At 43.4% G+C, this 14,784-nt stretch overlaps 1 protein-coding gene across 1 annotated transcript in view; it reads right to left on the reverse strand.

Moving 5' to 3' along the window:
- Window positions 1-14,784, reverse strand: part of LOC129830837 (electrogenic aspartate/glutamate antiporter SLC25A13, mitochondrial-like) — a 110,559-nt gene that overhangs the window by 53,210 nt on the left and 42,565 nt on the right. The window contains exons 8-9 of the mRNA XM_055893610.1: window positions 8,557-8,650; window positions 7,429-7,513 (exon numbers count right to left, since the gene is read on the reverse strand). Coding sequence (XP_055749585.1) covers window positions 7,429-7,513; window positions 8,557-8,650 — 179 coding nt within the window. The remainder of the gene's footprint in view (window positions 1-7,428; window positions 7,514-8,556; window positions 8,651-14,784) is intronic.

Below are 14,784 nucleotides of genomic sequence, written 5' to 3' on the forward strand. Positions count from 1 at the left end.
GTTACTCCACAACACTAACCTAAATGACAGAGTGAAAAGTTTTGACAGAATAAAAATATTCCAAAACATGCATCCTGTCTGCAATTAGGCACTAAAGTAATACTGCATAAAAATGGGAAAATACATTTACTTTTTGTCCTGAATACAAAGCATTATGTTTGGGGCAAATCCAATATAACAAATCACTGAGTACTACTCTTCATATTTTCAAGTATGGTGGTGGCTGCATCATGTTATGGATATACTCGTCATCGGCAAGGACTAGGGAGTTTTGGGGGGGATAAAAAGAAACAGGAATAGAACTAAACACAGGCAAAATCCTAGAGGAAAACCTGGTTTTCTGCTTTCCAATTGACTCTGGGAGACAAATTCACCTTTCAGCAGGACAAAAACCTAAAACTCAAGCCCAAATATACACTGAGTACAACAAACATTAAGAACATCTTCCTAATATTGAGTTGCACGCCCACCCCCCTTTTGCCCTCAGACCAGGGCATGGACTTTACAAGTTTTCGAAAGCGTTCCAAAGGGATGCTGGCCCAGGTTGACTCTGCTTCCCACAGTTGTGTCAAGTTGGCTGGATGTCCTTTGGGTGGTGGACCATTCTTGATACACACGGGAAACTGTTGAGCGTGAATAAACAGCAGTTTTGCAGTTCTTGATACACTCAAACCGTTGCACCTGGCACCTACTACCATACCCTGTTCCAAAACACTTAATTCTTTTGTCTTGCCCATTTGTATTTGTATTTATTATTGCCAAGGCAGCAGCTACTCTTCCTGGGGCCCAGCAAAATTAAGGGAGTTATACAATTTTAAAAACATTACAATACAAATTTCACAACACATTAAATGTGTGCCCTAAAGCCCCTACTCTACTATCACATATCTACAACACACCATCCATGTGTACGTGTGTGTATAGTGCATATGTTATCGTGTGTGTATGCATGTATCTGTGCCTGTGTTTGTGTCTCTTCACAGTCCCTGCTGTTCCATAAGCTGTACCCTAACCCTAACCCTAGTGTTCCAAGTAGGCATGGCTCTAGGTAGTACTGTGCACCTCCCATAGTCTGTTCTGGACTTGGGGGCTGTGAAGAGACATTTGGTGGCATGTCTTGTGGGGTATGTATGGGTGTCTGAGCTGTGTGCCAATAGTTCAAACAGACAGCTCGGTGAATTTAACATGTCAATACCTCTTACAAATACAAGTAGTGATGAAGTCAATCTCTCCTCCACTTTGAGCCAGGAGAGATTGACATGGATATTATTAATGTTAGCTCTCTGTGTACATCCAAGGGCCAACCGTGCTGCCCTGTTCTGAGCCAATTGCAATTTTCCTAAGTCCCTCTTTGTGCAACCTGACCACACGACTGAACAGTAGTCCAGGTAATTGCAAAAAAACTAGGGCCTGTAGGACTTGCCTTCTTGATAGTGCTGTTACGAACGCAGAGCAGCGATTTATTGTGGATAGACTTCTCCCCATCTTAGCTACTTTTGTATGAATATGTTTTGACCATGACAGTTTACAATCCAGGGTTACTACGAAGAGTGTAGTCACCTCAACTTGCTCAATTTCCACATTATTCATTATAAGATTTAGTTGAGGTTTAGGGTTTAGTGAATGCTTTGTCCCAAATGCAATGCTTTAAGTTTTTGAAATAGTTAGGACCAACGTATTCCTTGCCACCCATTCTGAAACTAACTGCAGCGCTTTGTTAAGTGTTGCAGTCATTTTAATCACTGTAGTAGCTGACGTGTATAGTATTGAGTCATCCACATACATAGACACAATAGCTTTACGCAAATCCAGTGGCATGTCGTTAGTAAAGATTTTAAGTAAAGGGCCTAGACAGCTGCCCTGGGGAATTCCTGATTCTACCTGGATTATGTTTAAAATCAAATCAAATAGATCTACACCTAAACAGGTCTACACCTGTTGTATTTGTCACATGAACTGAATACAACAGGTGTAGACCTTACAGTGAAATGCTTACTTACAAGCCCTTAACCAACAATGCAGTTTTAAGAAAATACCCCCCAAAAAGTAGGAGATAAGAAAAACAAATATGTAAAGAGCAGCAGTAAATAACAATAGCGGGGCTGTATACAGGGGGTACAGAGTCAATGTGTGGGGGCACCGGTGTCGAGGTAATTGAGGTAATATGTACATGTAGGTAGAGTTATTAAAGTGACTATGCATAGATAATAACAGAGAGTAGCAGCAGCGTAGAGGGGGGGGGGGGGGGGGCTATGCAAATAGTCTGGGTAACCAGTTGATTAGATGGTCAAGAGTCTTATGGCTTGGGGGCAGAAGCTGTTAAGAACCCTCTTGGACCTAGACTTGGCACTCCAGTACCGCTTGCTATGCGGTAGCAGAGAGAACAGTCTAAGACTAGGGTGGCTGGAGTCTTTGACAATTTTTAGGGCCTTCCTCTGACATCGCGTGGTATAGAGGTCCTGGAAGGCAGGAAGCTTGGCCCCGGTGATGTACTGGGCCGTACGCACTACCCTCTGTAGTGCCTTGCGGTCAGAGGCCGAGCAGTTGTAACTGTCTTAATGTGCTTGGACCATGTTAGTTTGTTAGTGATGTGGATACCAATGAACTTGAAGCTCTCAACCTGCTCCACAACGGCCCCGTTGATGAGAATGGGGGCGTGCTAGGTCCTCCTTTTCCTGTAGTCCACAATCACCTCCTTTGTCTTGATCATGTTGAGGGAGAGGTTGTTGTCCTTGCACCTGACGGTTAGGTCTCTGACCTCCTCCCTATAGGCTGTCTCAATGTTGTCGGTGATCGACAAACTTAATGATGGTGTTGGAGTCGTGCCTGGCCGTGGAGGCATGAGTGAACAGGGAGTAGCAGTGGCTGCGGAGAACGTGATCACACAGTCGTCCGGAACAGCTGATGCTCTCATACATGTTTCAGTGTTACTTGCCTCGAAGCGAGCATAGAAGTTATTTAACTCGTCTGGTAGGCTTGTGTCACTAGGCAGCTCTCGGCTGTGCTTCCCTTTGTAGTCTGTAATAGTTGGCAAGCGCTGCCACAGCCGACGAGCATCAGAGCCGGTGTAGTACGATTCGATCTTAGTCCTGTATTGACGCTTTGCCTATTTGATGGTTTGTCGGAGGGCATAGCGGGATTTCTTATAAGCTTCCGGGTTAGAGTCCCGCTCCTTGAAAGCGGCAGCTCTACCCTTTAGCTCAGTGCGAATGTTACCTGTAATCCATGGCTTCTGTTTGGGGTATGTACGTACAGTCATTGTGGGGATGACGTCATCGATGCACTTGTTGATGAAGCCAGTGACTGATGTGGTGTAATCCTCAATGCCATCGGGAGAATCCCAGAACATATTAGAGTCTGTGCTAGCAAAACAGTCCTGTAGTTTAGCATCTGCTTCACCTGACCACTTTTTTATAGACCGAGTCACTGGGGCTTCCTGCTTTAATTTTTGCTTGTAAGCAGGAATCAGGAGGATATAATTATGGTCAAATTTGCCAAATGGAGGGCGAGGGAGAGCTTTGTACGCGTCTCTGTGTGTGGAGTACAGGTGGTCTAGAGTTTTTTTCCCTCTGATTGCACATTTAATATGTTAATAGAAATTAAGTGGAACTTATTTAAGTTTCCCTGCATTAAAGTCTCCGGCCACTAGGAGCGCCGCCTCTGGGTTAGCGGTTTCTTGTTTGCTTATTTCCTTATACAGCACCCGTCTGTGGTGGTAAATCAACAGCCACGAAAAGTATAGCTGAAAACTCTCTAGGCAAATAGAGTGGTCTGCATTTTATCACAAGATACTCTACTTCAGGTGAGCAAAATCTAGAGAATTCCTTAGATTTTGTGCACCAGCTGTTGTTTACAAATATGCACAGACCACCGGTGCAGCGTATATCCCACTAGCTGAATATCCATGTCATCATTCAGCCATGATTCCGTGAAACATAAGATATTACAATTTTTGATGTCCCGTTGGTAGGAAATTTGTGATCGTACCTCGTCTAATTTATTGTCCAATGATTGCACGTTGGCGTGTAATATTGACGGTAACGGCAGCTTTCCCACTCGCCTTCTGCGGATCCTTACAAGGCACCCCGCTCTGTGTCCTCTGTACCTATGTCTCTTCCTCTTGCAAATAACTAGGATGTTGGCCTTGTCGGGTGTTCGGAGAATGCCCTGTGCGTCCTGCTTGTTGAAGAAAAAATCTTTGTCTAGTCCGAGGTGAGTGATCGCTGTCCTGATATCCAGAAGCTCTTTTTTGCCGTAAGATACGGTTGCAGAAACATTATGTACAAAATAAGTTACAAATAACGCGAAAAAAACATAATAGCACAATTGGTTGGGCGCCTGTAAAACTGCTGCCATTTCTCCTGGCGCCATTTTATCATATTTTATTAAAGATTAAAGTTAGACAGGTAACTCTTTATCCACATTATAGTAGGGGGTGTAAAGCCATAACACATAAGTTTTTCCAGCAACAGACTATGATCGATAATGTCAAAAGCCCCACTGAAGTCTAACAAAACTTATGAATGGCACAAATACACAATCCATGTCTCAATGCTTAAAAATCCTTCTTTAACTTGTCTTCTCCCCTTGCTCTACACTGATTGAAGTGCATTTAACAAGTGACATCAATGAAGTCTCACAAAACCCTATGAATGCAACAAATACACAATCCATGTCTCAAGGCTTAAAAATCCTTCTTTAACCTGTCTCCTCACCTTCATCTACACTGATTGAAGTGCATTTAACAAGAGACATCAATAAGGGTTCATAGCTTTCACCTGGATTCACCTGGTCAGTCTATGTAATGGAAAGAGCAGGTGTTCTTAATGTTTTCTATACTCAGTGTACACTGGAGTTGCTTACCAAGACGACGTTGAATGTTCCTGAGTGGCCTAGTTACAGTTTTAAATTAAATCATCTTGAAAATCTAGGCAAGACTTGAAAATGGCTGTCCAGCAATGATCTACAACAAACTTGACAGAGCTTGAAGACTTAAAAAAAACAAATCAGGCCAAATATTGTACAATCAAGGTGTCCAAAGCTTCCAGGGACAGATTCCAATTTAGGAAATTACGCCTTTCTTATGCATGCCTTTCCTACGCACTTCTTAGTAGTTGGTATTCAGACTTACCTTATGCAGGTGCATAACGGGCTTTGCAGGCGAGGTTACCTTGCACACGCTGAATAAATGTAATTCAACCATTGAAAACCCTCCCACTTACTGGCCAACAGATTTTCTCGTGGAGTTTTCATTATATAGGGTTTTCAGTACCTTGATCTTAAGCCATCCCTTTAAATAAGGTGTACCTTTAATTATAATTTGGTCGACAGAGTCAATAGAACACATTGAGAGAAGGGGTTCAGAAAATAGGAATCAATGAAAGAATGCCATCTATGCATCTTCATCTCAGTTTCAGCACCAACTGGTAGATTTAAAAAATCTTTTAGATTATTTAGGCACATTTTAGGGCTAGGAAGGGGGGTATGAATGATTAAACAAAATGTTTTGGAGAGCCTTTACGTAGAAAATATATTGCTGAATAAAAAATACAGTGGTTTGATTCATTCTGAAAGTTGTCATATTCAAGTTCAAACCATGAAATATTGGAAGGTGGAAAAGGATGTACAATAGGGGTTGAACAGTAGTTCTATGAATCTACGCTAATCCTCACTAATCATGGAACTGTATGACAACGCTCCAGTCATCGTGAACCATGCGCCAGGCTCCAGGTTTAACCAGCTACGTGTTGTCGGAGTTCCATAATGATTCAAGTAGGCTACATTATCCCAAATTAGCAGACGTAACAGAGGAAAGAAACGTTAATGGAATGGAATGATGCAAAATGTAAGCTACAAATTGTTTCAGCCCTATAGAAGCCTATAGCTTGGGTGTCCTAATTTCATCCAGGAAAATTATGAGGGTACACAATTAAAATTCTGAATAACGGAACAGCTATTTATAGACTATTTCACTGTAGAAAAGGGGCTGCCATGCCATGTTGATATGATTTTCAGTTTGCTTCCATATGGCTGGTTTCACATTCGTCTCCAGGAATCATAAGAAAAATCATCTAAAACTATTGTTTGTGTATTTATTATTTACCCAAACGGATTAATAATTTACCTAGCTCTTATCAATAGCTCTTATTCATTTATAAATGATAGGTCATGGAGAATGCTGTTATTTCTATCTGAAAAAATTAAGTAGATGCTTTTTCCACTTGGAACTGGTAGGTTCACCCGACCATTCTCATGGTTTCCTCACACGTAAAGGTGGTGGAATTAAGTCATGGTCAGAATATGGCTTATCTGTAGACACACCTCCGCCAAACCTTCATTTCTGAGATCTCCACCCGAAACAAATAGTGGGTGAATAGCATTCTATTCTCGTGCTTAAGTTCAAGGTCAGAATATGCATAGAGAGAAAACTGCATAAAAAGGGAATAACGTTCCATTTAAGTGTGCTTAACTCAGGTCGCAATTGGGGCCTTAGAGACTTACCCAAAAGACTCACAGCTGTAATCGCTGCCAAAGGTGATTCTAACACGTATTGACTCACAGGGTTGAATACTTATCTAATCAACATATATTAGTGTTTTATTTTTGAATTTTTCTCTTACACTTTGACATTACAGAGCATTTTGTGTACATAAAAACAAATTCAAAAACAAAGTACATTTTTATCCCAATTTGTAACACAACAAAATGTGGAAAAAGTCAAGGGGTGTGAATACTTTTTGAAGGCACTGTAACTTATTTAAACAGCTGGAGTTAGTCTTAAATGAACAGGGTTTAAAAACATTTTTGACAAAGATACAGTATACTGTCATAGAGAGGTTTCTGATATCTAATTGTATTTCTTTCTCTGGAGAGATCCAATCAAAGACACACTTTTAGAAGTTGTGTTCTCCTGTCATTTGAGAATCTGACACAAACAGAACAAGTGGGCTGGAAATCGGACTGGTATGTGGGGATTTAGAAAGATAAAAACATTTCTTCAGTTTCTTATGTTTCATGTTGGATAAGTCTGTCCTAGTGTATTGCTGATATATATTCAGTAATGGAAGTAATCATAGAAAAACCCAACATCACCAGTGAACTTAAAGGCTGTGACCATTAACAGGACATGTTTCTAGACTACAGTTAGAGAATAACTATGGCCGGGATTCAATCCAAGGTGCTCTATAGTGCAGGCCACTAAACAGCCCACAATGCACCTTTTAAAGGCATTTGTACAGATCGCATTCATGGCAAATGCTGCGCATGTCGGCTCAACTGTAAATTACCTTTAAAAGTATGCTATAGTCCAAGGCGCTATAGAGCTTTGAATTGAATCACAGCCTATATCTCTGAAGGTGAAAAAAGATGCTAAAACCATCAGCAAGTCTTCTCTTCTCTCATTTTTCCCTTCTTTCTCTCATTTTTTACCTGTCTCTGGACCTCCACCAGGTTGTATGGGAGGGCCCCTTCCTCTAGTGGAGCAATCCTGTCAATGTCCAACAGACCAACACGGCTGGAAGAGAGGAGGAGAGAGGGGAAAGTTTCAAACGGTTCTACCATTTAAATGCTTCGGACTTTTTCCTTCTGACCCTGGTAAGATTTTCAACGATACTTGATATTCAACAATATCAATGACCAACTACATCCCTCTCCCTCATTCTCTCTTTCCCTCGCTGCATCCAAACAAAACAAAAACATTTGTCCGTGATTCTGGGGACCTCTCCAACTCTGTGCATGCGCCCCAGCGTCCACATAACATCTCTGTGACGTTCCCAGATATGGGAGCAGCTCAATCCCCTCCGATTATTGGGAACAATTATCTCCTGCATCTCCAATCAGAGGCTGGGGAGACTATTAAAGTATCCCATTGCCCATAAATAATAATCAGGTGCTCAGAGAGGGCACAAATTACTGGCACTCTACGCTGCCGGTCGACCCTATGGAGCAAGAGAAATGGGAACGTGAGCCGTGTACAGTTAGAAGAACCGCTGGCGTTCCGTGTGGACTCCCCTTCCCCTGTGTGTGTGTATGCTCTTGTGTATGTGTCTCCTCTTCCTCAGACAAATGCTGAGTTTTGAAGGCTTATTTGAGTGAAAGGGGATTCAGAAGAGTCATGTCTGGCTCATTTGATCAGGCTGCAGTGAAAGGAGACATTTTGGAAGAAGAACGACCGGGTATGACGAGCTCCAGTGATCCAATGACAACCACATGGATTAATGGGACAGGCTAGTGAGACCCAATAAACTGAAAACTAGTATTAACTACAACAGTACATGCTAATGTGGAAATACAATCAGAGGAATGGACTACACTATGCAGTATCAATGACTGTGGGAAAATGTTTCCCCTAATATGAAGCTTCATTCAATATTGCTGGAATTCAATGATTTAAAACTGAGGTTGAGAGGGCTTATCACGTATGATCTGTTTTGCATAATTATGTATCTTGAACGCAACTGTAATTAAGCTATTAAACTGAATAGGGCTATCTATTTTAGGCCTAGCCTTGTCATCTGTGTGTGTATGTGTGTGTGTGGGGGGGTGTGTGTGACTCACCCCCGGGACTCAGAGAGGTCGGCCAGTTGGAACAGGATGTCCACCTCCATCGGAGTCACCTGACCAAACCTCTGGGCCGCAATGATGAACTCCTCTGTTACAGGAGAGAAGGAGAGGAGAGGAGGAGACGAAGAGGAGAGGAGAGCAGAGGAGAGAAGAGGAAATGAGAGGAGAGGAAAGAAGAGCAGACAAAGGGGAGAGAAGAGAAGAGGAAATGAGAGGAGAGAAGAGGAGTGTGATGGATACTCCCACTTTATTTATCTTTGATTTATACAGGTGATCCCAGTTGATAAAAAAATCTCTCTTTCCCACAAGTCCAACGTCCTATACACAAATACAGTGTTTGAGATAATCCCCTTAAATTAGTTCCCACATGTATTTCCTGTTTACAAAGCCTTATTGAATTGACTTAATCTGTTCTTTAGACAGACAGAAAGTGTACAGTAGGGGAAGTGTTAGGTACATAATGAACAGGTTGATAACTGGCTTGGGTTACATCCCAAATGACATTCTATTTCCCTATTTAGTGCACTACTTTTGCCCAGGGCTGGTATCTGGTATTGAGTGACCAGCTTATTCAAGGACACTGCCCTGGCTGTGTCATGACACACATAAACTCAGCAAAAAAAGAAACATCCTCTCACTGTCAACTGCGTTTATAATTATTTATTTATTTATTATTATTTTTTAATACATTTTACCCTTTTCTCCCCAATTTTCATGGTATCCAATTGCTAGTAATTACTATCTTGTCTCATCGCTACAACTCCCGTACGGGCTCGGGAGAGACAAAGGTCGAAAGCCATGCGTCCTCCGAAACACAACCCAACCAAGCCGCACTGCTTCTTAACACAGCGCGCCTCCAACCCGGAAGCCAGCCGCACCAATGTGTCGGAGGAAACACTGTGCACCTGGCTCCCTTGGTTAGCGCGCACTGCGCTCAGCTCGCCACAGGAGTCGCTGGTGCGCGATGAGACAAGGATATCCCTACCGGCCAAACCCTCCCTAACCCAGACGACGCTAGGCCAATTGTGCGTCGCCCCACGGACCTCCCGATCGCGGCCGGCTGCCGCAGAGCCTGGCGAACCCAGGTGGTGCAGCTAGCGCTGCGATGCAGTGCCCTAGACCACTGCGCCAACCAGGAGGCCCCAACTGCATTTATTTTCAACAAATTGTGTAAATATTTGTATGAACATAACAAGATTCAACAACTGAGACATAAACTGAACAAGTTCCACAGACATGTGACTAACAGAAATGTAATAATGTGTCCCTGAACAAAGGGGGGTCAAAATCAAAAGTAACAGTCTGTATCTGGCGTGGCCACCAGCTGCATTAAGTACTGTAGTGCATCTCCTCCTCATGGACTGCACCAGATTTGCCAGTTCTTGCTGTGATATGTTACCCCACTCTTCCACCAAGGTACCTGCAAGTTCCCAGACATTTCTGGGGGGGAATGGCCCTAGCCCTCACCCTCCAATCAAATCAAATCAAATCAAATGTTATTTGTCACATACACATGGTTAGCAGATGTTAATGCGAGTGTAGCGAAATGCTTGTGCTTCTAGTTCCGACAATGCAGTAATAATCAACAAGTAATCTAACCTAACAATTCCACAACTACTACCTTATACACACAAGTGTAAAGGGATAAAGAATATGTACATAAAGATATATGAATGAGTGATGGTACAGAACGGCATAGGCAAGATGCAGTAGATGGTATAGAGTACAGTATATACATATGAGATGAGTAATGTAGGGTATGTAAACATAAAGTGGCATAGTTTAAAGTGGCTAGTGATACATGTATTACATAAAGATGGCAAGATGCAGTAGATGATATAGAGTACAGTATATACATATACATATGAGATGAGTAATGTAGGGTATGTAAACACTATATTAAGTGGCATTGTTTAAAGTGGCTGGTGGTACATTTTTACATAATTTCCATCAATTCCCATTATTAAGTGGCTGGAGTTGAGTCAGTATGTTGGCAGCGGCCGCTAAATGTTAGTGGTGGCTGTTTAACAGTCTGATGGCCTTGAGATAGAAGCTGTTTTTCAGTCTCTCGGTCCCTGCTTTGATGCACCTGTACTGACCTCGCCTTCTGGATGATAGCGGGGTGAACAGGCAGTGGCTTGGGTGGTTGTTGTCCTTGATGATCTTTATGGCCTTCCTGTGACATCGGGTGGTGTAGGTGTCCTGGAGGGCAGGTAGTTTGCCCCCGGTGATGCGTTGTGCAGACCTCACTACCCTCTGGAGAGCCTTACGGTTGTGGGCGGAGCAGTTGCCGTACCAGGCGGTGATACAGCCCGATAGGATGCTCTCGATTGTGCATCTGTAGAAGTTTGTGAGTGCTTTTGGTGACAAGCCAAATTTCTTCAGCCTCCTGAGGTTGAAGAGGCGCTGCTGCGCCTTCTTCACAACGCTGTCTGTGTGGGTGGACCAATTCAGTTTGTCCGTGATGTGTACACCGAGGAACTTAAAACTTTCCACCTTCTCCACTACTGTCCCGTCGATGTGGATAGGGGGGTGCTCCCTCTGCTGTTTCTTGAAGTCCACAATCATCTGCTTTGTTTTGTTGACGTTGAGTGTGAGGTTATTTTCCTGACACCACACTCCGAGGGCCCTCACCTCCTCCCTGTAGGCCGTCTCGTCGGGCAATCAAACAGGTCCCAGACGTGCTCAATAGGATTGAGATCCGGGATCTTCGCTGGCCATGGCCGAACACTGACATTCCTGTCTTGCAGGAAATCACGCACAGAACTAGCAGTATGGCTGGTGGCATTGTCATGCTGGAGGGTCATGTCAGGATGAGCCTGCAGGAAGTGTACCACATGAGGGAGGAGGATGTCTTCCCTGTAACGTACAGCGTTGAGATTGCCTGCAATGACAACAAGCTCAGTCTGATGATGCTGTGAGACACCATGACGGACCCTCCACCTCCAAATCGATCCCGCTCCAGAGTACAAGACTCGATGTAAAGCTCATTCCTTTAACGATAAACGCAAATCCGACCATCACCCCTGGTGAGACAAAACCCGCGCGCGACTCGTCAGTGAAGAGCACTTTTTGCCAGTCCTGTCTGGTCCAGCCCATAGGCGACATTGTTGCCATTGATGTCTGATGAGGTCCTGCCTTACAACAGGCGTACAAACACTCAGTCCAGCCTCTCTCAGCCTATTGCGGACAGTCAGCACTGAAGGAGGGATTGTGCATTCCTGGTGTAACTCGGGCAGTTTTTGTTGCCATCCTGTACCTGTCCCGCAAGCGTGATGTTCAGATGTACCGATCCTGTGCAGGTGTTGTTACACGTGGTCTGACACTGCGAGAATGATCAACTGTCCGTCCTGTCTCCCTGTAGCGCTGTCTTAGGCATCTCACAATACGGACATGGCAGTTTATTGCCCTGGCCACATCTGCAGTTCTTATGCCTCCTTGCAGCATGCCTAAGGCACGTTAACGCAGATGAGCAGGGACCCTGGGCATCTTTCTTGTGGTGTTTTTCAGAGTCAGTAGAAAGGCATTTTTAGTGTCCTAAGTTTTCATAACTGTGACCTTAATTGCCTACCGTCTGTAAGCTGTTAGTGTCTTAACGACCGTTCCACAGGTGCATGTTCATTAATTGTTTATGGTTCATTGAACAAGCATGGGAAACAGTGTTTAAACCCTTTACAATGAAGATGTGTGAAGTTATTTGGATTTTTACGAATTATCTTTGAAAGACAGGGTCCTGAAAAAGAGACGTTTCTTTTTAGGCTGAGTTTATATATTCAGTAGAGCAGAGATCAGATAGCTCAGTTTACTCCCAGACATCAACTCACTCTCAGTCTATATACAAAGATCATCTGACAGTCTATAAACAAAGATCATCTGACTGTCTATACACAAATATCATCTGACTGTCTATACACAAAGATCATCTGACAGCCTATACACAAATATCATCTGACTGTCTATACATTTACATTTAAGTCATTTTGCAGACGCTCTTATCCAGAGCAACTTACATTTAACCTTTATTTAACTAGGCAAGTCAGTTAAGAACAAACTCTTATTTTCAATGACGGCCTAGGAACAGTGGGTTAACTGCCTTGTTCAGGGGCAGAACGACAGATTTGTACCTTGTCAGCTCGGGGATTTGAACTTGCAACCTTTGGGTTACTAGCCCAATGCTCTAACCACTAGGCTACCCTGCCGCCCCAACACTGACATTCCTGTCTTGCAGGAAATCATGCACAGAACTAGCAGTATGGCTGGTGGAAAGATCATCTGACTGTCTATACACAAATATCATCTGACAGTCTATACACAAATATCATCTTACAATCTATACACAAAGATCATCTGACAGTCTATACACAAAGATCTACACTACCGTTCATAAGTTTGGTCACTTAGAAATGTTCTTGTTTTTGAAAGAAAAGCACATTTTTTGTCCATAAAAATAACATAAAATTGATCCGAAATACAGTGTAGACATTGTTATTGTTGTAAATGACTGTTGTAGCTGGAAATGGCAGATTTTTTATGGAATATCTATATAGGCGTACAGAGGCCCATTATCAGCAACCATGACTCCTGTGTTCCAATGGCACGTTGTGTTAGCTAATCCAAGTTAATCATTTTAAAATAGTAATTAATCACTAGAAAACTATTTAACAATTATGTTAGCACAGCTGAAAACTGTTGTTCTGATTAAAGAAGCATTAAAACTGTCCTTCTTTAGACTAGTTAAGTATCTGGAGCATCAGCATTTGTGGGTTCGATTACAGGCTCAAAAATACCTTTCTTCTGAAACTTGTCAGTCTATTCTTGTTCTGAGAAAAGAAGGCTATTCCATGCGAGAAGTTGCCAAGAAACTGAAGCTCTTGTACAACACTGTGTACTACTCCCTTCACAGAACAGTGCAAACTGACTCTAACCAGAATAGAAAGAGGAGTGGGAGGCCCCGGTGAACAACTGAGTAAGAAGACAAGTACATTAGAGTGTCTAGTTTGAGAAACAGATGCCTCACAAGTCCTCAACTGGCAGCTTCATTAAATAGTACCCGCAAAACACCAGTCTCAACGTCAACAGTGAAGAGGCAACTCCGCGATGATGGCCTTCTAGGCAGAGTTCCTCTGTCCAGTGTCTGTGTTCTTTGCCCATCTTCATCTTTTCTTTTTATTGGCCAGTCTGAGATATGGCTTTTTCTTTGCAACTCTGCCTAGAAGGCCACCATCCCGGAGTCGCCTCTTCACTGTTGATGTTGAGACTGGTGTTTTGTGGGACTCAGCATTTCCACATCACTATACCATCCCTTACAGTTGTCCGGGGCAGCTCTATTAGGACATACATTTGACAAACTGAGTCGTTGGAAAGGTGGCATCCTATGACGGTGTTACGTTGAAAGTCTCCCAGCTCCTCAGTAAGGCCATTCTACTGACAATGTTTGTCTATGGAGATGGCATGGCTGTGTGCTCGATCATATACACCTGTCACCAACAGGTGTTGCTGAATCCACTAATTTGAAGGGGTGTTCACATACTCTTACATATATTGTGTATATTCCATGTAGCAGACCACAGAACGAGTTGCATTCATTTCATTGAAGTGAATGTTGTAATCAGCCCTGCCCTAAGAAATGAGGGCGTGGGGGGGCGGTAACCACAGCGATGACGTTCCAAACCAAAACAGTGGCCCCGCCTCACATACGGAATCAATCAGGCCGGTCGGTGGGGGTCACAGAGGGTGGGGGTGGGAGCGAGAGAGAGATGGAGACGTGGAGCTCTGCACGCACAGACCAGGTCCCAGTAGAGCCTAATGACTGTGGCTGGGGGTGCACCACGGCCACGCCACGGTGGGAACAGCCAAGGGAACTCAGGCCCACACCCCCGATAAGGCCCCGATAGCATCACACTCACATACCCAAAACCCAGAACCCCAGAGCCATGTGGTGGACTGACCTACTCAGCATCAAGAGAGAACCAAGCCTACAGTGCTCAGCTTATACTAGACAGGGAGAGACATTGGTACAGTTCAACAACTGGCCTCTGAGGTAGAGAGGGAGAGAGAGAAATTATGTGGAGGGGGGCTGTTGAGCTAATTGCTAACTCTGACTTAACACATGTTAACTGCCATTCTTATTTTTTTATTTTACCTTTATTTAACTAGACAAGTTAGTTAAGAACAAATTCTTATTTTCAATGACGGCCTGGGAACAGTGGGTTAACTGCCTTG

The sequence above is a fragment of the Salvelinus fontinalis genome, chromosome 32, assembly GCF_029448725.1.
Source record: "Salvelinus fontinalis isolate EN_2023a chromosome 32, ASM2944872v1, whole genome shotgun sequence".
Taxonomy (NCBI): Eukaryota; Metazoa; Chordata; class Actinopteri; order Salmoniformes; family Salmonidae; genus Salvelinus; species Salvelinus fontinalis.